At 54.9% G+C, this 24,873-nt stretch overlaps 1 protein-coding gene across 1 annotated transcript in view; it reads right to left on the reverse strand.

Moving 5' to 3' along the window:
- Positions 1-479: 479 nt before the first annotated feature.
- Positions 480-24,873, reverse strand: part of LOC119965723 (flap endonuclease 1-like) — a 45,260-nt gene continuing 20,866 nt past the window's right edge. The window contains exons 5-10 of the mRNA XM_038796486.1: positions 17,251-17,336; positions 16,124-16,260; positions 6,179-6,239; positions 2,693-2,824; positions 1,183-1,347; positions 480-509 (exon numbers count right to left, since the gene is read on the reverse strand). Of these exons, the coding sequence (XP_038652414.1) occupies positions 480-509; positions 1,183-1,347; positions 2,693-2,824; positions 6,179-6,239; positions 16,124-16,260; positions 17,251-17,336 (611 nt within the window). The remainder of the gene's footprint in view (positions 510-1,182; positions 1,348-2,692; positions 2,825-6,178; positions 6,240-16,123; positions 16,261-17,250; positions 17,337-24,873) is intronic.

The raw sequence follows: 24,873 nt of genomic DNA on the forward strand, positions 1-24,873 counted from the left end.
TAATAACTCCGAATCCCGATCAAACAGGCCGCAGTGTGGAGTAATAACTCCGATTCCAAGTCAGGGTGGGGAGTGACTGGGGGGGTGAGCCTCCAGGTGGTGGGGTTCCCAGGTACCTGCTGCCCTTGTCCTTCTAGATGGTAGTGGCCGTGGGTTTGGGAGGTGCTGCCTGAGGATCCTTGCTGAGTAGTCCCATTCCGGGCTTTTTTCCTCTGGTAAATGATCCTTTGCCAATATTTATGGAGTTCCATTTGGAACGTTCTCACTGAACCTGCTTCCACCACGTTTTCAGACAGAACCTATCAGACCACAACTCTCTGCGGAAAGGACAAATTCTCATCTCCGCACCCCACTCCCCACCCTCTCCCAAGGCCGGCATGTTCTTCCGAAAGTGTGGATCTCCGAATAGGGAATAATTCTGCAGAGAATTCCAACTGCCAGCCGAATCCGGCCTCTGTCTCTGTTTTCCGCGCTGGAAGTCACAGCGTACAATCAGCTATGGAAAGTTCCTGGGCACGGAGATAAGAACAAAGAAAAGTACAGCACAGGAACAGGCCCTTCGGCCCTCCAAGCCCGTGCCGACCATGCTGCCCGTCTAAACTAAAATCTTCTACACTTCCGGGGTCCGTATCCCTCTATCCCCATCCTATTCATGTATTTGTCAAGATGCCCCTTAAATGTCACTATCGTCCCTGCTTCCACCACCTCCTCCAGCAGCGAGTTCCAGGCACCCACTACCCTCTGTGTAAAACAATTGCCTCGTACATCTCCTCTAAACCTTGCCCCTCGCACCTTAAACCTATGCCCCCTAGTAATTGAGCCCTCTACCCTGGGGAAAAGCCTCTAACTATCCACTCTGTCTCTGCCCCTCATAATTTTGTAGACCTCTATCAGGTCGCCCCTCAACCTCCGTCGTTCCAGTGAGAACAAACCGAGTTTATTCAACCGCTCCTCATAGCTAATGCCCTCCATACCAGGCAACATCCTGGTAAATCTCTTCTGCCACCCTCTCTAAAGCCTCCACATCCTTCTGGTAGTGTGGCGACCAGAATTGAACACTATACTCCAAGTGTGGCCTAACTATGGTTCTATACAGCTGCAACATGACCTGCCAATTCTTATACTCAATGCCCCGGCCAATGACCATGCCGTATGCCTTCTTGAGATGCCTCGAGGCCGAACGCTGCTCACGTACTTGGCCTTCTTCTCGTGCACCAGTAACTGGACCAGGCCTTCTTCATCCAGGTTGTTCCATTCCAGGGTCACCTCGTCTGTGTTCACCACCACCGGCTGCAGGAAGAGTTCCCGGGCCTCTCGGAAAGGCCAACCCTCCGGCGGGATGTATTTCTGTGCGGGTCAGAAAGGAAACCTGAGCCTTGGCTTTCCGGCATTTTCCTTCCCAGAGTTTACCCCCTTCCCGGCACCCAAAATCCCCCCCCCCAAAATCACCTCACTTCACTCCGTCACCCACCCAACGCCCCTACTCCACCCTTGCTGACATGGACAGGTTTCGGAAGGTGGTCAGTCTGTCACAGATACTGCGACAGGAAGGCAAATAAACCTGGAGCCGGTCATCGGGAACATCAACAGACCGAGTGTGCTGGGTCCCAGTAAGGGTTTGCTGGGATATTTATAGATCCCAGTAGGGGTTTGCTGGGATATTTATGGATCTCAGTAGGGGTTTGCTGGGATATTTATAGATCCCAGTAAGGGTTTGCTGGGATATTTATGGATCCCAGTAGGGGTTTGCTGGGATATTTATGGATCCCAGTAGGGGTTTGCTGGGATATTTATAGATCCCAGTAGAGGTTTGCTGGGATATTTATGGATCCCAATACGGGTTTGCTGGGATATTTATGGATCCCAGTAGGGGGTTGCTGGATATTTATGGGTCCCAGTAGGGGTTTGCTGGGATATTTATGGGTCCCAGTAGGGGTTTGCTGGGATATTTATGGATCCCAGTGGGGTTTGCTGGGATATTTATGGGTTCCAGTAGGGGTTTGCTGGGATATTTATGGATCTCAGTAGGGGTTTGCTGGGATATTTATGGATCCCAGTAGGGGTTTGCTGGGATATTTATAGATCCCAGTAAGGGTTTGCTGGGATATTTATGGATCCCAGTAGGGGTTTGCTGGGATATTTATAGATCCCAGTAGGGGTTTGCTGGGATATTTATAGATCCCAGTAGGGGTTTGCTGGGATATTTATGGATCCCAGTAATGATTTTCTGAGATATTCATGGGTCCCAGTAGGGGTTTGCTGGGATATTCATGGATCCCAGTAGGGGTTTGCTGGGATATTTATGGATCCCAGTAGGGGTTTGCTGGGATATTTATGGATCCCAGTAGGGGTTTGCTGGGATATTTATGGATCCCAGTAGGGGTTTGCTGGGATATTTATGGATCCCAGTAGGGGTTTGCTGGGATATTTATGGATCCCAGTAGGGGTTTGCTGGGATATTTATGGATCCCAGTAGGGGTTTGCTGGGATAGTTCTGATATTGTAACATTGAAAGTAAGTGCTGGTTATTCTAGGCTGGAACCTGCAGTGATAACAGTTGAAAGGTTTGGATGTGGAGATGCCGGCGTTGGACTGGGGTGAGCACAGTAAGAAGTCTTACAACACCAGGTTAAAGGTTTGGAGTTATTATTGATCTGCCGGCTCAGAATGAGGAACGCCTATCAGCCCTTACCAGACAGTCGATGTTCCTGATAATCTCCTCAATGCTTTTGTGACTTTGAATAAGTGGGAGAGCTCGCTTCAGTCCGATGCCCTTAATCTTATCGCAGTAATCACAGCCCAGCAGAATGCAGAGGTCAACAAACTGGGAAAGTGATAGGAGAGAGATTGGGTTAGGATAGAAACGTCACTCCTCTTCCCCTCCCTTCATCCCTCAGGATAATGATGGTCACGGGAATATCTGGGATATCCTGGGAATATCCTCCCGGGATTCCGCTCAGAAACAGGCCATTCGGCCCGTACTGGTGTTTCTTCCCCACACAATCTCCCAGTCCCTCTTTATCTCACTCCAGGGCCATAATCCTGCTATTAGCCTCCCCCCAACCTGTGTTTATCCGGCTCCCCCCTGCAATGTGTCAACACTATTCGCTCCGAAATCTCCCATTGGCAGCGAGTCCCACATTCTCCCCACTCCCTGTGGGAGCGAGTCCCACATTCTCCCCACTCCCTGTGGGAGTGAGTCCCACATTCTCCCCCACTCCCCATGGGAGCGAGTCCCACATTCTCCCCACTCCCTGTGGGAGCGAGTCCCACATTCTCCCCACTCCCTGTGGGAGCAAGTCCCACATTCTCCCCACTCCCTGTGGGAGCGAGTCCCACATTCTCCCCACTCCCTGTGGGAGCGAGTCCCACATTCTCCTCACTCCCTATGGGAGGGAATCCCACATTCTCCCCACTCCCTGCGGAAACGAGTCCCACATTCTCCCCATTCCCTGTGGGAGCGAGTCCCACATTCTCCCCCCTCCCTGTGGGAGCGAGACCCACATTCTCCCCACTCCCTATGGGAGGGAATCCCACATTCTCCCCCACTCCCTGTGGCAACAAGTCCCACATTCTCCCCACTCCCTGTGGGAGCGAGTCCCACATTCTCCCCACTCCCTATGGGAGGGAATCCCACATTCTCCCCACTCCCTGTGGCAACAAGTCCCACATTCTCCCCACTCCCATTGGGAGTGAGTCCCACATTCTCCCCACTCCCTGTGAGAGTGAGTCCCACATTCTCCCGCACTCCCCAGCTTGTGTCCAGCTGTGAGATTGTGAGATCCACAGGAAACAACGTCTTTATCCTCGTTCTCCAATCCCCTCGCTATAAAGGCCATCACGTCTTTTGCTGTCTAATGTCTGGCTGCACCTTGCAGCTGACTCCCAAATCCCTCTGAACACCAGCATTGCCACATTTCTCATCTTTGAAAACATTTCCCCTGAGACACGACTTCAAAGGGTTAATAAAGCTGGAATAAACATTGCTCTCATTAACGAGGAGCGTGAACCCATTGTCCGTCGTTTAAAACCCCAGCTGGGTCGCTAATGCCCTTTAGGGAAGGGGAAATCTGCCGCCCTTACCCGGTCTGGCCTACATGTGACCCCCAGACCCACAGCAGCGGCCGAAGAGGCCTCAGCCCTCTGCTCAAAGATGACCAGGGACGGACAATAAATGCTTCAAAAAATGTCAGTGGTATATTTTGGCCAAGGTAGTCAGAGAGCTCCTGTGCTCTCGTTAGCCTCAGGCCCGAACTCTGACCCCCCCCCCCCCCCCCCACATGAAATAGTTTATCTCTATCGCTCCTATCGAACGCCTCACCTGGATCCTCTGTGCTCGAGGCTGTACAAACCTCAGGCGGGATTCTCCGACCCCGAGCCGGGTGGGAGAATCGCTGGGGGGGGGGGGGGGGGGGGGGGCGTGAATCCGGCGCTATAACGCTCCGACGCTGGCTGCCGAATTCTCCGCCGCCGGTTTTCAGGCAGGGGCAGGGATGACGCCGCTCCGGTTGGGGGCCATGGCAGCCCCCCCCCCCCCCCCCCCCCCGGCGATTCTCTGCGCCCCGATGGACCGAGCGGCGACCCGTTTGCGGCCAGTCCCACCAGCGTGAAATGGACATGGCCCATCCCGGCGGGACCTGTCTTGGAGGGCGGCTTGTGGGGTCCACGGGGGGAGGGGGGGGGGGGAGAATCCGGGCCCCAGGGGGGCCCTTCTCACGGTGGCCTAGCCCACCGATCTGCGGGCGGGCCTGTGCCGTGGGGGCACTCTGTCCCTCCGCGCCGGCCTGTGTAAGGCTCCACGATGGCCACCGTGGTGAAGAAACACGCTGGCGGTGCTGCGCATGCGCCAACTCACATCGGCCCACTGCGGCCCTATGGCGCTGTTTGGCACGCCGCCAACCCCACCGGTGCCGGCCTAGCCCCCGGAAGTGTGGAGCCCGACGCCGGAGTGGTTCATGCCGCTCTTTGGCACCGGTATGCGCCACCCTGCCGATCGCCCCTGGTCTTTGCAACCTGTCCTGACAATTTAACTCTGATGTCGGTCTGCTAAATCTGTACACTGTGACAAATGCTGGACTTCAGATATATTGGATTAGAGACGTTGCCAATTTAATGGTTAAAAGCCTGGGGTACAGTGTGTTTGACCGCAGTGGTCATGTTTTGTAAGGAAATCTTGTTTGGCAACACCAGAAACCTTTTTGGAGCCAGAGGTGAAATTGACCGTAGTATAAGCCTGGGCACTGTTGCTTGACAAGGGGGAGTCCCTGGGGAGTTAATGTGTTCTCCAGCTTGGGGAAACAATGCCATTGCTGGGTGGAGCTAAGACACTGTGAGAAAGCTCTGGAGTTGAGTTCCGATTTGGCTAACAGAGTCCACATGTAAGGCAGTATGCTCTCACAGTCGGGTTGTTAGAAAAGATTATAGTATTTAAAGCAATGCAGACTTGTCTGAGGACAAGGGAAGAAGCTGAAATGAACCAGTTGAAGCAGCTTTTTGAAGACATCCAGCCAGAGACTGAAGGGGTACGAACAGGAACTAAATCTGCTCTGGAAAGCAGGAATTACTCTGTGCCATTGGGATGTCGGAGGGATTGAGAATTGTCCGTGTTTCCTGTTTCATTGGAAGGAGAGATACGAATTAAGGGTATTGTGTTCACTGTATTGAGTAGTATTGTTAAGGGGTAATTGGAAGGTATTTCTGGGAATGATGTGAAAGAGTTTAATATTGTGTTAATAATAAAGTTTTGTTTTAAGATACCAAATCTCTATTTCTCCGTGCAATCCCTCCTGGAGCGAATCAGTCTTTCCTCACAGTCTTAGAAATAAATGCAGACATTGATGTTTCAGCCCAGTATCTGGGCCACTGTTGGGGTCGTGTCTAGGATGGTAATAACTGCACCATTCCTCCTGAGGTGCAGGAAGCAGTTACTCCAGATCGGATCTGAGCAGAGCATTCTCCATCGGCAACTTCGCTTCCCTCGTCCCCACATCCTTGTTCCCAACCTCCCCCCCCCCCCCCCCCGGACCCGGCCCCTTCAACCGAGTGGGGTCCTGGCCTGACTGACAGAGGAAACACGGACAAAGGGCTGGTGCCCCGTGCCCGGATAACCAAGCGATAATGCTGGGTGGGTGCACCCAGTGACAAAGGTCAAAAGGAGGTCACCTGCGACTGTACCAACCTGCTCCTGAGTCAGGTCCAGCAATTTCAGAATTTCCGGGAGAGAGATTTCCTCAACCCGTCTGGAAATGAGGGAAAAATGGGATAAAGTCAACCGAACAGCAGAATGCTCAGATACAGAAAGATCTCCCTGTCCCTCTCTCAGTCCTGATTCTACCTCTCTCTTTATCCCTCCCCCTCTGTCCCGGCCCCTCCATTCCTCCCCTCCACTGTCCCTCTCCCCCTCTGACCCTCCACCCCTCTGACCCTCCCCCCTCTGACCTTCCCCCCCTGACCCTCCACCCCTCTGACCCTCCACCCCTCTGACCGCTCCCCCCCTCTGTTTCTTACCCTCTTTCTGTCCTTTCCATCACTCCCTCCCTCTCCACCTCTCTCCGATGATCCGTTCCTCCCTCCCTCTCTCCCTCCACGGGACAGTCAGAGTAGAAATTCAAGAATAGTCAGAATGAATACGTGGCTTCAGAGGTGGTGCAGGAGATAGATAGAGATAGAGAAATACAGCACAGAACAGGCCCTTCGGCCCACGATGTTGCGCCGAACTTTTGTCCTAGGTTAATCATAGAATTTTGGACAATTTTTCATGGCCAATCCACCCAACCTGCACATCTTTGGACTGTGGGAGGAAACCGGAGTACCCGGAGGAAACCCACGCAGTCACGGGGAGGATGTGCAGACTCCACACAGACAGTGACCCAAGTCGAAATCGAACTTGGGACCCTGGAGCTGTGAAGCAATTGTGCTATCCACAATGCTACCGTGCTGCCCTTAAGAAGTTAACCTACACTCCATTATTCAACCCTAATCCAAGTACCTATCCAATAGCCGCTTGAAGGTCCCTAACTTTTCCGACTCAACTACTACCACAGGCAGTGCATTCCATGCCCCCACTACTCTCTGGGTAAAGAACCTACCTCTGACATCCCCTCTATATCTTCCACCATTTATCTTAAATTTATGTCCCCTTGTAATGGTGTGTTCCACCCGGGGAAAAAGTCTCTGACTGTCTATCTATTCCCCTGATCATCTTATAAACCTCTATCAAGTCGCCCCTCATCCTTCTCCGTTCTAATGAGAAAAGGCCTAGCACCCTCAACCTTTCCTCGTATGACCTACTCTCCATTCCAGGCAACATCCTGGTAAATCTCCTTTGCACCTTTTCCAAAGCTTCCACATCCTTCCTAAAATGAGGTGACCAGAACTGCACACAGTACTCCAAATGTGGCCTGACCAAGGTTTTGTACAGCTGCATCATCACCTCACGGCTCTTAAATTCAATCCCTCTGCTAATGAACGCTAGCACACCATAGGCCTTCTTCACAGCTCTATCCACTTGAGTGGCAACTTTCAAAGAACTATGAACATAGACCCCAAGATCTCTCTGCTCCTCCACATTGCCAAGAACCCTACCATTAACCCTGTATTCCGCATTCATATTTGTCCTTCCAAAATGGACAACCTCACACTTGTCAGGGTTAAACTCCATCTGCCACTTCTCAGCCCAGCTCTGCATTCTATCTATGTCTCTTTGAAGCCGACAACAGCCCTCCTCACTATCCACAACTCCACCAATCTTCGTATCATCTGCAAATTTACTGACCCACCCTTCAACTCCCTCATCCAAGTCGTTAATGAAAATCACAAACAGCAGAGGACCCAGAACTGATCCCTGCGGTACGCCACTGATAACTGGGCTCCAGGCTGAATATTTGCCATCCACCACCACTCTCTGTTTTCTATCGGTTAGCCAGTTTGTTATCCAACTGGCCAAATTTCCCACTATCCCATGCCTCCTTACTTTCTGCATAAGCCTACCATGGGGAACCTTATCAAATGCCTTACTAAAATCCATGTACACTACATCCACTGCTTTACCTTCATCCACATGCTTGGTCACCTCCTCAAAGAATTCAATAAGACTTGTAAGGCAAGACCTACCCCTCACAAATCCGTGCTGACTATCCCTAATCAAGCAATGCCTTTCCAGATGCTCAGAAATCCTATCCCTCAGTACCCTTTCCATTACTTTGCCTACCACCGAAGTAAGACTAACTGGTCTGTAATTCCCAGGGTTATCCCTATTCCCTTTTTTGAACAGGGGCACGACATTCGCCACTCTCCAATCCTCTGGTACCACCCCTGTTGACAGCGAGGACGAAAAGATCATTGCCAACGGCTCTGCAATTTCATTTCTTGCTTCCCATAGAATCCTTGGATATATCCCGTCAGGCCCGGGGGACTTGTCTATCCTCAAGTTTTTCAAAACGCGCAACACATCTTCCTTCCTGACAAGTATCTCCTCAAGCTTATCAGTCTGCTTCACGCTGTCCTCTCCAACAATATGGCCCCTCTTGTTTGTAAATACTGAAGAAAAATACTTGTTCAAGACCTCTCCTATCTCTTCAGACTCAATACACAATCTCCCGCTACTGTCCTTAATCGGACCTACCCTCGCTCTAGTCATTCTCATATTTCTCACATATGTGTAAAAGGCCTTGGGGTTTTCCTTGATCCTACCCGCCAAAGATTTTTCATGCCCTCTCTTAGCTCTCCTAATCCCTTTCTTCAGTTCCCTCCTGGCTATCTTGTATCCCTCCAGCGCCCTGTCTGAACCTTGTTTCTTCAGCCTTACATAAGTCTCCTTCTTCCTCTTAACAAGACATTCAACCTCTCTTGTCAACCATGGTTCCCTCACTCGACCATCTCTTCCCTGCCTGACAGGGACATACATATCAAAGACACGCAGTACCTGTTCCTTGAACAAGTTCCACATTTCACTTGTGTCCTTCCCTGACAGCCTATGTTCCCAACTTCTGCACTTCAATTCTTGTCTGACAGCATTGTATTTACCCTTCCCCCAATTATAAACCTTGCCCTGTTGCTCGCACCTATCCCTCTCCATTACTAAAGTGAAAGTCACAGAATTGTGGTCACTACCTCCAAAATGCTCCCCCACTAACAAATCTATCACCTGCCCTGGTTCATTACCAAGTACTAAATCCAATATGGCCTCCCCTCTGGTCGGACAATCTACACACTGTGTTAGAAAAGCTTCCTGGTGTTAGAAAAGCTTCCTGGAGTTAGAAAAGCTTCCTGGAGGGAGGGAGGGGTTCAGATTTTTGGGACATTGGAACCGGTTCTGGGGGCAGTGGGACCATTACAAACCGGATGGTCTACACCTGGGCAGGACTGGAACCAATGTCCTAGGGGGTGCTTTTGTTAACACTGTTGGGGAGGTTTTAAACTAATGTGGCAGGGGGATGGGAACCAGATTAGGAAGTTAGAGGTCAGTAAAGAAGCAGCAACTAAAGCCAGTAAGGTACGAGACAATAAACTCAATGTGACTAAGGGAAGAGTAGACAGGGAAGAGATGATGAACGCAAAGGGACAGGTGGTCTGAGGTGCATTTGTTTTAATGCGAGAAGTGTAGCAGGTAAGGCAGATGAACTTAGGGCTTGGATCAGTACCTGGGAATATGATGTTATTGGTATTACTGAGACTTGGTTGAGGGAAGGGCAGGACTGGCAACTGAATATCCCAGGGTATAGATGCTTCAGGAGGGATAGAGAGGGAGGTAGAAGGGGTGGAGGAGTTGCATTACTAGTCAGAGATGATATCACAGCTGTGATTAAGGAGGGCACGATGGAGGATTCGAGCACTGAGGCAATATGGCTGGAGCTGAGAAATAGGAAGGGTGCAGTAACATTATTGGGACTTTACTACAGGCCTCCCAAAAGTGAGCATGAAGTAGAGGTCCAAATATGAGGACAGATTATAGAAAAATGTAGGAGCAATAGGGTGGTTATGATGGGAGATTTTAACTTCCCCAACATTGAATGGGATTCGTGTAGTGCTGGAGGCGTTGATGGAGCAGAGTTTGTAAGGAGCATCCAGGAGAGTTTTTTAGAGCAGTATGTAAATAGTCCAACTCAGGAAGGGGCCATACTGGACCTGGTATTGGGGAATGATCCCGGTCAGGTGGTTGATGTTTCAGTCTGTGATTACTTTGGGAATAGCGATCACAATTCCGTAAGTTTTAGAATACTCATGGAAAAGGACAAGAGTGGTCCGGAAGGAAGAGTACTAAATTGGGGAAAGGCAGAGTATAACAAAACCCGGCAGGAGCTAGGGAATGTGGATTGGGAGCAGCTGTTTAAGGGTAAATCCACATTTGAAATGTGGGAGTCTTTTAAGGAAAGGTTGATTAGAGCGCAGGACAGACATGTTCCTGTGAAAATGAAAGATAGAAATGGCAAGATTAGGGAACCATGGATGACGGGTGAAATTGTGAGACTAGCTAAGATGAAAAAGGAAGCATACATAGGATCGAGGCAACTCAAAACTGATGAAGCTTTGGAGGAATATCGGGAAAGTAGGACGAATCTCAAACGCGCAATAAAGAGGGCTAAAAGGGGTCATGAAATATCTTTGGCTAACAGGGTTAAGGAAAATCCCAAAGCCTTTTATTTGTATGTAAGGAGCAAGAGGGTAACTAGAGAAAGGATTGGCCAACTCAAAGACAAGAGAGGGAATTTATGTGTGGACTCAGAGGAAATGGGTGAGATTCTTAATGAGTACTTTGCATCGGTATTCACAAAGGAGAGGGACAAGACGGATGTTGAGGCTAGGGATGGATGTTTAAATACTCTCGGTCAAGTTGTCATACGGAAGGGGACGTTTGGGTATTCTAAAAGACATTAAGGTGGACAAGTCCCCAGGACCGGACGGGATCTATCTCAGGTTACTGAGGGAAGCGAGGGTCGAAATAGATGGGGCCTTAACAGATATCATTGCAGCATCCTTGAGCACGGGTGAGGTCCCGGAGGACTGGAGAATTGCTAATGTTGTCCCTTTGTTTAAGAAGAGTTGCAGGGATAATCCAGGGAATTATAGACCTGTGAGCTTGACGTCAGTGGTAGGCAAACTGTTGGAGAAGATACTGAGGGATAGGATCTATTCACATCTGGAAGAAAATAGACTTATCAGTGATAGGCAGCATGGTTTTGTGCAGGGAAGGTCATGTCTTACAAGCCTAATAGAATTCTTTGAGGAAGCGACAAAGTTAATTGATGAGGGAAGGGCTGTAGATGTTGTATACATGGACTTTAGTAAGGCGTTTGATAAGGTTTCCCATGGCAGGTTGATGGAAAAGGTGAAGTCGTATGGAGTTCAGGGTGTACTAGCTAGATGGATAAAGAACTGGCTGGGCAACAGGAGACAGAGAGTAGTGGTGGAAGGGAGTGTCTCAAAATGGAGAAGGGTGACTAATGGTGTTCCACAGGGATCCATGCTCGGACCACTGTTGTTTGTGATCTACATAAATGACCTGGAGGAAGGTATAGGTGGTCTGATTAGCAAGTTTGCAGATGATACTAAGATTGGTGGAGTTGCAAATAGCGAGGAGGACTGTCAGAGAATACAACAAAATATAGATCGATTGGAGAGTTGGGCAGAGAAATGGCAGATGGAGTTCAATCCAGGCAAATGCGAGGTGATGCATTTTGGAAGATCAAATTCAAGAGCAGACTATAGGGTCAATGGAAGGGTCTTGGGGAAAATTGATGTGCAGAGAGATCTGGGAGTTCAGGTCCATTGTACCCTGAAGGTGGCAACGCAGGTTGATAGAGTGGTCAAGAAGGCATACAGCATGCTTGCCTTCATCGGACGGGGTATTGAGTACAAGAGTCAGCAGGTCATGTTACAGTTGTATAGGACTTTGGTTCGGCCACATTTGGAATACTGCATGCAGTTCTGGTCGCTACATTACCAGAGGGATGTGGATGCCTTGGAGAGGGTGCAGAGGAGGTTCACCAGGATGTTGCCTGGTATAGAGGGTGCTAGCTATGAAGAAAGGTTTGAGTAGATTAGGATTATTTTCATTGGAAAGACGGAGGTTGAGGGGAGACCTGATTCAGGTCTACAAAATTATGAGAGGTATGGACAGGGTGGATAGCAACAAGCTTTTTCCAAGAGTGGGGGTGTCAGTTACAAGGGGTCACGATTTCAAGGTGAGAGGGGGAAAGTTTAAGGGAGATGTGCGTGGAAAGTTCTTTACGCAGAGGGTGGTGGGTGCCTGGAACGCTTTACCAGCGGAGGTGGTAGAGGCGGGCACGGTAGCATCATTTAAGATGCATCTGGACAGATATATGAACGGCCGGGAACAGAGGGAAGTAGACCTTGGAAAATAGGCAACAGGTTTAGATAAAGGATCTGGATCGGCGCAGGCTGGGAGGGCCTGTGCTGTAATTTTGTTTGTTCTTTGTTCTCCCTCCCTCTCCCCCTCTCCCCTATCTCGGGACCAACCCCGTGCCCCGGTATCCATTCCCATCAGGGTACAGGTACGCTGTGACACCTTAATTCGGTCACCATGGCAACAAGACTTCCGGCGAAGAACGGACCGCGCTCAGTGACCATCAATAAAGGGGAGTAGGATACAGGAGATAGAGGGGCAGCACGGCGGTGCAGTGGGTTAGCACTGCTGCCTCACGGCGCTGAGGTCCCAGATTCGATCCCGGTTCTGGGTCACTGCCGTGTGGAGTTTGCACATTCTCCCAGTGTTCGTGTGGGTCTCACCCCTACAACCCAAAGATGTGCAGGATTAGGTGGATCGGCCATGCCTGGTCACAGCTGACCTTTCACCTCTGCACCATCTCCAGGTGCAGATTCAGCTTCCGTGCTGATGGGGGCGCCATTTAAAGATGGCACCGGATCTCGGTGCCTCCACCAGAGAGACGGCATAAACCACACCCACTCCCTGACTCAAGATCTGGACTGAAAACTGACCTGTGCCACTGGACAGCCAACGCCAGATATCAGTGAGAGTCTCACACTGAAATGAAAAATGAAAATGGCTTATTGTCACGAGTAGGCTTCAATGAAGTTACTGTGAAAAGCCCCTAGTCGCCACATTCCGGCGCCTGTCCGGGGAGGCTGGTACGGGAATTGAACCGTGCTGCTGGCCTGCCTTGGTCTGCTTTAAAAGCCAGCGATTTAGCCCAGTGAGCTAAACCAGCCCCCGGGCAGCGTTCCAGTAACATTACACCCATTATTCTGCTGGAACGTGCACCCTGATCGAGGCAAGGTTCCCTCCACACTGTCCTCCTCAAACACTCCCAGGACAGGTACAGCACGGGGTTAGATACAGAGTAAAGCTCCCTCTACACTGTCCCCATCAAACACTCCCAGGACAGGTACAGCACGGGGTTAGATACAGAGTAAAGCTCCCTCTACACTGTCCCCATCAAACACTCCCAGGACAGGTACAGCACAGGATTAGATACAGAGTAAAGCTCCCTCTACACTGTCCCCATCAAACACTCCCAGGACAGGTACAGGACGGGGTTAGATACAGAGTAAAGCTCCCTCTACACTGTCCCCATTAAACACTCCCAGGACAGGTACAGCACGGGGTTAGATACAGAGTAAAGCTCCCTCTACACTGTCCCCATCAAACTCTCCCAGGACAGGTACAGCACGGGGTTAGATACAGAGTAAAGCTCCCTCTACACTGTCCCCATCAATCACTCCCAGGACAGGTACAGCACGGGGTTAGATACAGAGTAAAGCTCCCTCTACACTGTCCCCATCAAACACTCCCAGGACAGGTACAGCACGGGGTTAGATACAGAGTAAAGCTCCCTCTACACTGTCCCCATCAAACTCTCCCAGGACAGGTACAGCACGGGGTTAGATACAGAGTAAAGCTCCCTCTACACTGTCCCCATCAAACACTCCCAGGACAGGTACAGCACGGGGTTAGATACAGAGTAAAGCTCCATCCACACTGTCCCCATTAAACACTCCCAGCGGGGACTCTCCCCCTCTCCCTGGGGACACCCCCCCTCTCCCCGGGGACTCCCCCCCTCTCCCTGGGGACTCCCCCTCTCCCTGGGGACTCCCCCCCTCTCCCCGGGGACTCCCCCCCTCTCCCTGGGGACTCCCCCCCTCTCCCCGGGGTCTCCCCCCCTCTCCCCCCGGGGACTCCCACCCCCCCCCTCTCCCCGGGGCCTCCCACCCCCCCTCTCCCCGGGGACTCCCCCCCCTCTCTCCCCGGGGACTCCCCCCCCCCCCCTCTCCCCGGGGTCTCCCCCCCCCCCCTCTCCCCGGGGACTCCCCCCCCCTCTCCCCGGGGACTCCCCCCCCTCTCCCCGGGGTCTCCCCCTCTCCCCGGGGTCTCCCCCCCTCTCCCCGGGGACTCCCCCCCCTCTTCCCGGGGACTCCCCCACCCCTCTTCCCGGGGACTCCCCCCCCCCTCTCCCCGGGGATTCCCCCCCCCTCTCCCCGGGGACTCCCCCCCCCTCTCCCCGGGGACTCCCCCCCCCCCCTCTCCCCGGGGACTCCCCCCCCCCCCCCCCCTCTCCCCGGGGTCTCCCACTCTCCCCGGGGACTCACCCCTCCCCCTCTCCCCGGGTCTCCCCCCCTCTCCCCGGGGACTCCCCCCCCCTCTTCCCGGGGACTCCCCCCCCCTCTCCCCGGGGACTCCCCCCCCCCTCTCCCCGGGGACTCCCCCCCCCCTCTCCCCGGGGACTCCCCCCCCTCTCCCCGGGGTCTCCCCCCCCCTCTCCCCGGGGACTCCCCCCCCTTTTCCCCGGGGACTCCCCCCCCCTCTCCCCGGGGACTCCCCCCCCCCCCCTCCCCGGGGACTCCCCCCCCCCCTCTCCCTGGGGACTCCCCCCCCCCTCTCCCCGGGGACTCCCCCCCCCCTCTCCCCGGGGACTCCCCCCCACCTCTCCCCGGGGACTCCCCCTCCCCCCGGGGACTCCCCCCCCCCCCCCCCTCTCCCCGGGGTCTCCCCTCCCCCCGGGGACTCCCCCCCCCTCTCCCCGGGGTCTCCCCTCCCCCCGGGGACTCCCCCCCCCCTCTCCCCGGGGACTCCCCCCCCCCCTCTCCCCGGGGTCTCCCCTCCCCCCGGGGACTCCCCCCCCCTCCCCCCGGGGACTCCCCCTCCCCCCGGGGACTCCCCCCCCCTCTCCCCGGGGACTCCCCCCCCCCCCGTCTCCCCGGGGACTCCCCCCCCCTCCCCCCGGGGACTCCCCCCCCCCCTCCCCCCGGGGACTCCCCCCCCCCCCCCCCCCCGGGGACTCCCCCCCCCTCTCCCCGGGGACTCCCCCCCCCCCCTCTCCCCGGGGACTCCCCCCCCCTCCCCCCGGGGACTCCCCCCCCCCCCCCCCCGGGGTCTCCCCTCCCCCCGGGGACTCCCCCCCCCTCTCCCCGGCGAACCCCCCCCTCTCCCCGGGGACTCCCCCCCCCCTCTCCCCGGGGGACTTCCCCCCCCCCTCTCCCCGGGGACTTCCCCCCCCCCTCTCCCCGGGACTCCCCCCCCCTCTCCCCGGGGACTCCCCCCCACCTCTCCCCGGGGACTCCCCCCCACCTCTCCCCCGGGGACTTCCCCCCCCCCCCCCCCGGGGACTCCCCCCCCCTCTCCCCGGGGTCTCCCCTCCCCCCGGGGACTCTCCCCCCCCCCCTCTCCCCGGGGTCTCCCCTCTCCCCGGGGACTCCCCCCCCACCTCTCCCCGGGGACTCCCCCCCCCCCCCCCTCTCCCCGGGGTCTCCCCTCCCCCCGGGGACTCCCCCCCCCCCTCCCCCCGGGGACCCCCCCCCCTCCCCCCGGGGACTCCCCCTCTCCCCGGGGACTCCCCCTCTCCCCGGGGACTCCCCCCCCCCTCTCCCCGGGGACTCCCCCTCCCCCCGGGGACTCCCCCCCCCCCCCCCCCCGGGGACTCCCCCCCCTCCCCCCGGGGACTCCCCCTCTCCCCGGGGACTCCCCCTCTCCCCGGGGACTCCCCCTCTCCCCGGGGACTCCCCCCCCCCCCTCTCCCCGGGGACTCCCCCCCCTCCCCCCGGGGTCTCCCCTCCCCCCGGGGACTCCCCCCCCCCCTCTCCCCGGGGACCCCCCCCCCTCTCCCCGGGGACAGCGTTCCCACAGACCCACAGCTGATTTGAAACTCACGCATCTTTCTTGGCGCTGACGTTGCGGACCAGCCTGGTACATCCGAATGGAAGGGCGTCCATGTCCTCAGTGGCTGTACAGTGAACCTTTCCCGCTTTCACCAACGCCGCACACGTGGCTTCTGCCTCGCTGGGGGCCTGTCACCAGCAGAGAATCACTGCGAGTCTGTAACCACGGCTCACACACTAACCCTGTAACCTCTGCCCCCTCACCTCTGACAACATCCCCTCTGACCCTGTGTCCCCTCACCTGACAACATCCCCTCTGACCCCTCACCTCCGATCCCGTCCCCTGATCTCTGACCCCGTCCCCATACCTCCGACATCGCCCCTCACCTCTGACAACATCCCCTCCGACCCCTCACCTCCGACCCTATCCTCTCACCTCCGACCCTATCCCCATACCTCCGACATTGCCCCCTCACCTCTGACAACATCCCCTCCGACCCCGTCCCCTCACCTGACAACATCCCCTCCGACCCCTCACCTCCGACCCTGCCCCCTCACCTCTGACAACATCCCTCCGATCCCTCACCTCCGACCCAAACCCCTCACTCCGTCCCTCACCTCCGACCTCGTCCCCTTACCTCCGACATCATCATCTTCCCTCCGACCCCATGTCCTCACCTCTAACCCCGTCCCATCCGACGTCGACCCCATACCTCCGACCCTGTCCCATCACCTCCAACATCGCCCGTCCCATCCGACCTTGTCCCATCACCTCCGACATCGCCCTCTCACCTCTGGCAACATCCTCTCCGAACCCTCACCTCCGACCCCGTCCCCTCCGCCCCAATCCCGTCCCCTCCCCTCCGTCCGCGTCCCCTCCGACTCCGTCCCCTCCCCTCCGACCTCGTCCCCTCCCCTCCGACTCCGTCCCCTCCCCTTCGACCTCGTCCCCTCCCCTCCGACCTCGTCCCCTCCCCTCCGACCTCGTCCCCTCCCCTCCGACCCTGACCCCTCGAGTTCACAGTGGATGTACCTACACCTCAGGGACTGCAGCGGTTCAAGAAGGCAGTTCACCGCCACATTCTGAAGGGCAATTAGGGGGTGGGTAATAAATGCTGCCCCCCCCCCCCCCCCCCCCCCCCCCCGGTGACATGTCCCTGCCGAACTGGCCGAATTTACCTCAATGTACGGGACTCCGAGGAGGGTGAGAAGTCGCTGGCAGTCCCTCCTCCCAGTCCTGGGCACGTAGGCAGCTCTGCCATCACCTGGCGGGGGGGGGGGGGGAAAGTGCAGACAGAACATTAAACAGCTGGTGTGACGGGAAAGTGCGGAAACATTCCCAGTCCAGACCAGGAGAGGAATTCCCTCAGCCTGGCCCACAACAATCCCACCAAACAGGAACAACATTCGGAGCGTTAGCCTCCTGTCACCCACTGTCTCAGAAACATTATTCCAACATTCACAGTAACTCCATTGCAGGGTTACTGTTAACCCTGTACTCACTGGCCCACACTGGGGTCTGGTTACAGTTAACCCTGTACTCACTGGACCAAACTGGGGTCCGGTTACAGTTAACCCTGTACTCACTGGCCCACACTGGGGTATGGATCCTGTTAACCCTGTACTCACTGGCCCACACTGGGATCTGGTTACTGTTAACCCTGTACTCACTGACCCCACACTGGGATCTGGTTACTGTTAACCCTGTACTCACTGGCCCACACTGGGACCTGGTTACTGTTAACCCCGTACTCACTGGCCCCACACTGGGGTATGGATCCTGTTAACCCTGTACTCACTGGCCCACACTGGGACCTGGTTACTGTTAACCCCGTACTCACTGGCCCACACTGGGACCTGGTTACTGTTAACCCTGTACTCACTGGCCCACACTGGGATCTGGTTACTGTTAACCCTGTACTCACTGGCCCACACTGGGACCTGGTTACTGTTAACCCTGTACTCACTGGCCCACACTGGGACCTGGTTACTGTTAACCCCGTACTCACTGGCCCACACTGGGGTCTGGTTACTGTTAACCCTGTACTCACTGGCCCACACTGGGATCTGGTTACTGTTAACCCTGTACTCACTGACCCACACTGGGGCCTGGTTACTGTTAACCCTGTACTCACTGGCCCCACACTGGGATCTGGTTACTGTTAACCCTGTACTCACTGGCCCACACTGGGGCCTGGTTACTGTTAACCCCGTACTCACTGGCCCACACTGGGGTCTGGTTACTGTTAACCCCGTACTCACTGGCCCACACTGGGGTCTGATTACTGTTAACCCCGTACTCACTGGCCCACACTGGGATCTGGTTACTGTTAACCCTGTACTCACTGGCCCCACACTGGGGTCTGGTTACTGTTAACCCTGTACTCACTGGCCCACACTGGGATCTGGTTACTGTTAACCCTGTACTCACTGGCCCACACTGGGGTCTGGTTACTGTTAACCCTGTACTCACTGGCCCACACTGGGGTCTGGTTACTGTTAACCCTGTACTCACTGGCCCCACACTGGGGTCTGGTTACTGTTAACCCTGTACTCACTGGCCCCACACTGGGGTCTGGTTACTGTTAACCCTGTACTCACTGGCCCACACTGGGATCTGGTTACTGTTAACCCTGTACTCACTGGCCCACACTGGGATCTGGTTACTGTTAACCCTGTACTCACTGGCCCCACACTGGGGTCTGGTTACTGTTAACCCTGTACTCACTGGCCCATACTGGGACCTGGTTACTGTTAACCCTGTACTCACTGGCCCACACTGGGGCCTGGTAACTGTTAACCCCGTACTCACTGGCCCACACTGGGACCTGGTTACTGTTAACCCTGTACTCACTGGCCCACACTGGGGTCTGGTTACTGTTAACCCTGTACTCACTGGCCCCACACTGGGATCTGGTTACTGTTAACCCTGTACTCACTGACCCACACTGGGATCTGGTTACTGTTAACCCTGTACTCACTGGCCCCACACTGGGATCTGGTTACTGTTAACCCTGTACTCACTGACCCACACTGCGATCTGGTTACTGTTAACCCAGTACTCACTGGCCCACACTGGGATCTGGTTACTGTTAACCCTGTACTCACTGGCCCCACACTGGGATCTGGTTACTGTTAACCCTGTACTCACTGACCCCACACTGGGATCTGGTTACTGTTAACCCTGTACTCACTGACCCCACACTGGGGCCTGGTTACTGTTAACCCTGTACTCACTGGCCCACACTGCGGTCTGGTCACTGTTAACCCTGTACTCACTGGCCCCACACTGGGATCTGGTTACTGTTAACCCTGTACTCACTGGCCCACACTGGGGCCTGGTTACTGTTAACCCCGTACTCACTGGCCCACACTGGGGTCTGGTTACTGTTAACCCCGTACTCACTGGCCCACACTGGGGTCTGGTTACTGTTAACCCCGTACTCACTGGCCCACACTGGGATCTGGTTACTGTTAACCCCGTACTCACTGGCCCACACTGGGGTCTGGTTACTGTTAACCCCGTACTCACTGGCCCACACTGGGGTCTGGTTACTGTTAACCCTGTACTCACTGGCCCACACTGCGGTCTGGTCACTGTTAACCCTGTACTCACTGACCCACACTGGGGTCTGGTTACTGTTAACCATGTACTCACTGGCCCACACTGGGGTCTGGTTACTGTTAACCATGTACTCACTGGCCCACACTGGGGTCTGGTTACTGTTAACCCCGTACTCACTGGCCCACACTGGGGTCTGGTTACTGTTAACCCCGTACTCACTGGCCCACACTGGGGTCTGGTTACTGTTAACCCCGTACTCACTGGCCCACACTGGGATCTGGTTACTGTTGACCCCGTACTCACTGGCCCACACTGGGGTCTGGTTACTGTTAACCCCGTACTCACTGGCCCACACTGGGGTCTGGTTACTGTTAACCCTGTACTCACTGGCCCACACTGCGGTCTGGTCACTGTTAACCCTGTACTCACTGGCCCCACACTGGGGTCTGGTTACTGTTAACCCTGTACTCACTGGCCCACACTGGGATCTGGTTACTGTTAACCCTGTACTCACTGGCCCACACTGGGATCTGGTCACTGTTAACCCTGTACTCACTGGCCCACACTGGGATCTGGTTACTGTTAACCCTGTACTCACTGGCCCACACTGGGATCTGGTTACTGTTAACCCTGTACTCACTGGCCCACACTGGGATCTGGTCACTGTTAACCCTGTACTCACTGGCCCACACTGGGATCTGGATACTGTTAACCCCGTACTCACTGACCCACACTGGGGTCTGGTTACTGTTAACCCCGTACTCACTGGCCCCACACTGGGGTCTGGTTACTGTTAACCCGTACTCACTGGCCCCACACTGGGGTCTGGTTACTGTTAACCCTGTACTCACTGACCCACACTGGGGTCTGGTTACTGTTAACCCTGTACTCACTGGCCCCACACTGGGATCTGGTTACTGTTAACCCTGTACTCACTGACCCCACACTGGGGCCTGGTTACTGTTAACCCCGTACTCACTGGCCCACACTGGGATCTGGTTACTGTTAACCCTGTACTCACTGGCCCACACTGGGATCTGGTTACTGTTAACCCTGTACTCACTGACCCACACTGGGGTCTGGTTACTGTTAACCCCTGTACTCACTGACCCACACTGGGATCTGGTTACTGTTAACCCTGTACTCACTGGCCCACACTGGGATCTGGTTACTGTTAACCCTGTACTCACTGACCCACACTGGGGTCTGGTTACTGTTAACCCTGTACTCACTGGCCCACACTGGGATCTGGTTACTGTTAACCCTGTACTCACTGGCCCACACTGGGGTCTGGTTACTGTTAACCCTGTACTCACTGGCCCACACTGGGATCTGGTTACTGTTAACCCGTACTCACTGACCCACACTGGGGTCTGGTTACTGTTAACCCCGTACTCACTGACCCCACACTGGGGTCTGGTTACTGTTAACCCCGTACTCACTGGCCCACACTGGGGTCTGGTTACTGTTAACCCTGTACTCACTGGCCCCACACTGGGGTCTGGTTACTGTTAACCCTGTACTCACTGGCCCCACACTGGGATCTGGTTACTGTTAACCCTGTACTCACTGGCCCCACACTGGGATCTGGTTAGTGTTAACCCTGTACTCACTGGCCCACACTGGGATCTGGTTACTGTTAACCCCGTACTCACTGGCCCACACTGGGGTCTGGTTACTGTTAACCCCGTACTCACTGGCCCACACTGGGATCTGGTTACTGTTAACCCTATACTCACTGACCCACACTGGGGTCTGGTTACTGTTAACCCTGTACTCACTGGCCCCACACTGGGGTCTGGTTACTGTTAACCCTGTACTCACTGACCCCACACTGGGGTCTGGTTACTGTTAACCCCGTACTCACTGGCCCACACTGGGGTCTGGTTACTGTTAACCCTGTACTCACTGGCCCACACTGGGGTCTGGTTACTGTTAACCCTGTACTCACTGGCCCACACTGGGGTCTGGTTACTGTTAACCCTGTACTCACTGGCCCACATTTGGATCTGGTTACTGTTAACCCTGTACTCACTGGCCCACACTGGGATCTGGTTACTGTTCACCCTGTACTCACTAACCCACACTGGGATCTGGTTACTGTTAACCCCGTACTCACTGGCCCACACTGGGATCTGGTTACTGTTAACCCTGTACTCACTGGCCCACACTGGGATCTGGTTACTGTTAACCCTGTACTCACTGTCCCACACTGGGATCTGGTTACTGTTAACCCTGTACTCACTGGCCCCACACTGGGGCCTGGTTACTGTTAACCCTGTACTCACTGGCCCCACACTGGGATCTGGTTACTGTTAACCCTGTACTCACTGGCCCCACACTGGGATCTGGTTACTGTTAACCCTGTACTCACTGACCCCACACTGGGGTCTGGTTACTGTTAACCCCGTATTCACTGACCCCACACTGGGATCTGGTTACTGTTAACCCCGTATTCACTGGCCCACAATGGGATCTGGTTACTGTTAACCCTGTACTCACTGACCCCACACTGTGGTCTGGTTACTGTTAACCCCGTACTCACTGGCCCACACTGGGATCTGGTTACTGTTAACCCTGTACTCACTGGCCCACACTGGGATCTGGTTACTGTTAACCCTGTACTCACTGACCCCACACTGGGGTCTGGTTACTGTTAACCCTGTACTCACTGGCCCACACTGGGGTCTGGTTACTGTTAACCCCGTACTCACTGGCCCACACTGGGGTCTGGTTACTGTTAACCCCGTACTCACTGACCCCACACTGGGGTCTGGTTACTGTTAACCCTGTACTCACTGGCCCTACACTGGGGCCTGGTTACTGTTAACCCTGTACTCACTGGCCCACACTGGGGTCTGGTTACTGTTAACCCCTGTACTCACTGGCCCACACTGGGGTCTGGTTACTGTTAACCCTGTACTCACTGGCCCACACTCGGATCTGGTTACTGTTAACCCTGTACTCACTGGCCCACACTGGGATCTGGTTACTGTTAACCCTGTACTCACTGGCCCACACTGGGATCTGGTTACTGTTAACCCTGTACTCACTGACCCCACACTGGGGCCTGGTTACTGTTAACCCTGTACTCACTGGCCCACACTGGGGTCTGGTTACTGTTAACCCTTTACTCACTGACCCCACACTGGGGCCTGGTTACTGTTAACCCCGTACTCACTGGCCCACACTGGGGTCTGGTTACTGTTAACCCTGTACTCACTGACCCACACTGGGGTCTGGTTACTGTTAACCCCGTACTCACTGACCCCACACTGGGGTCTGGGTACTGTTAACCCTGTACTCACTGGCCCACACTGGGATCTGGTTACTGTTAACCCTGTACTCACTGGCCCCACACTGGGATCTGGTTACTGTTAACCCTGTACTCACTGTCCCACACAGGGGTCTGGTTACTGTTAACCCTGTACTCACTGACCCACACTGGGATCTGGTTACTGTTAACCCTGTACTCACTGGCCCCACACTGGGGTCTGGTTACTGTTAACCCTGTACTCACTGACCCACACTGGGGCCTGGTTACTGTTAACCCTGTACTCACTGACCCACACTGGGGTCTGGTTACTGTTAACCCTGTACTCACTGGCCCACACTGGGGTCTGGTTACTGTTAACCCTGTACTCATTGGCCCACACTGGGATCTGGTTACTGTTAACCCTGTACTCACTGGCCCACACTGGGGTCTGGATACTGTTAACCCTGTACTCACTGGCCCACACTGGGGCCTGGTTACTGTTAACCCTGTACTCACTGGCCCACACTGGGATCTGGTTACTGTTAACCCTGTACTCACTGGCCCCACACTGGGGTCTGGTTACTGTTAACCCTGTACTCACTGGCCCCACACTGGGGTCTGGTTACTGTTAACCCCGTACTCACTGGCCCACACTGGGACCTGGTTACTGTTAACCCTGTACTCACTGGCCCACACTGGGGCCTGGTTACTGTTAACCCTGTACTCACTGGCCCACACTGGGGTCTGGTTACTGTTAACCCCGTACTCACTGGCCCCACACTGGGATCTGGTTACTGTTAACCCTGTACTCACTGACCCACACTGGGGTCTGGTTACTGTTAACCCTGTACTCACTGGCCCCACACTGGGATCTGGTTACTGTTAACCCTGTACTCACTGGCCCACACTGGGGCCTGGTTACTGTTAACCCCGTACTCACTGGCCCACACTGGGGCCTGGTTACTGTTAACCCTGTACTCACTGGCCCACACTGGGGTCTGGATACTGTTAACCCCGTACTCACTGACCCACACTGGGATCTGGTTACTGTTAACCCTGTACTCACTGGCCCACACTGGGGTCTGGATACTGTTAACCCCGTACTCACTGGCCCACACTGGGATCTGGTTACTGTTAACCCTGTACTCACTGGCCCACACTGGGGCCTGGTTACTGTTAACCCCGTACTCACTGACCCACACTGGGATCTGGTTACTGTTAACCCTGTACTCACTGACCCACACTGGGGCCTGGTTACTGTTAACCCTGTACTCACTGACCCCACACTGGGGTCTGGTTACTGTTAACCCCGTACTCACTGACCCACACTGGGATCTGGTTACTGTTAACCCTGTACTCACTGGCCCACACTGGGGCCTGGTTACTGTTAACCCCGTACTCACTGACCCCACACTGGGATCTGGTTACTGTTAACCCTGTACTCACTGGCCCCACACTGGGATCTGGTTACTGTTAACCCTGTACTCACTGACCCCACACTGGGATCTGGTTACTGTTAACCCTGTACTCACTGCCCACACTGGGGTCTGGTTACTGTTAACCCTGTACTCACTGGACCCACACTGGGCTCTGGTTACTGTTAACCCTGTACCTCCTGACCCACACTGGGGTCTGGTTACTGTTAACCCTGTACTCACTGGACCCACACTGGGGCCTGGTTACTGTTAACACCTGTACTCACGGGCCCACACTGGGGTCTGGTTACTGTTAACACCGACTCACTGGCCCACAACTGGGGATCTGGTTACTGTTAACCCTGTACTCACTGGCCCACACTGGGATCTGGTTACTGTTAACCCTGTACTACACTGGCCCACACTGGGGTACTGGTTACTGTTAACCCTGTACTCACTGACCCCACACTGGGATCTGGTTACTGTTAACCCCTGTACTCACTGCCCACACTGGGGTCTGGTTACTGTTAACCCTGTACTCACTGACCCACACTGGGATCTGGTTT

The sequence above is a fragment of the Scyliorhinus canicula genome, chromosome 5, assembly GCF_902713615.1.
Source record: "Scyliorhinus canicula chromosome 5, sScyCan1.1, whole genome shotgun sequence".
NCBI lineage: Eukaryota > Metazoa > Chordata > Chondrichthyes > Carcharhiniformes > Scyliorhinidae > Scyliorhinus > Scyliorhinus canicula.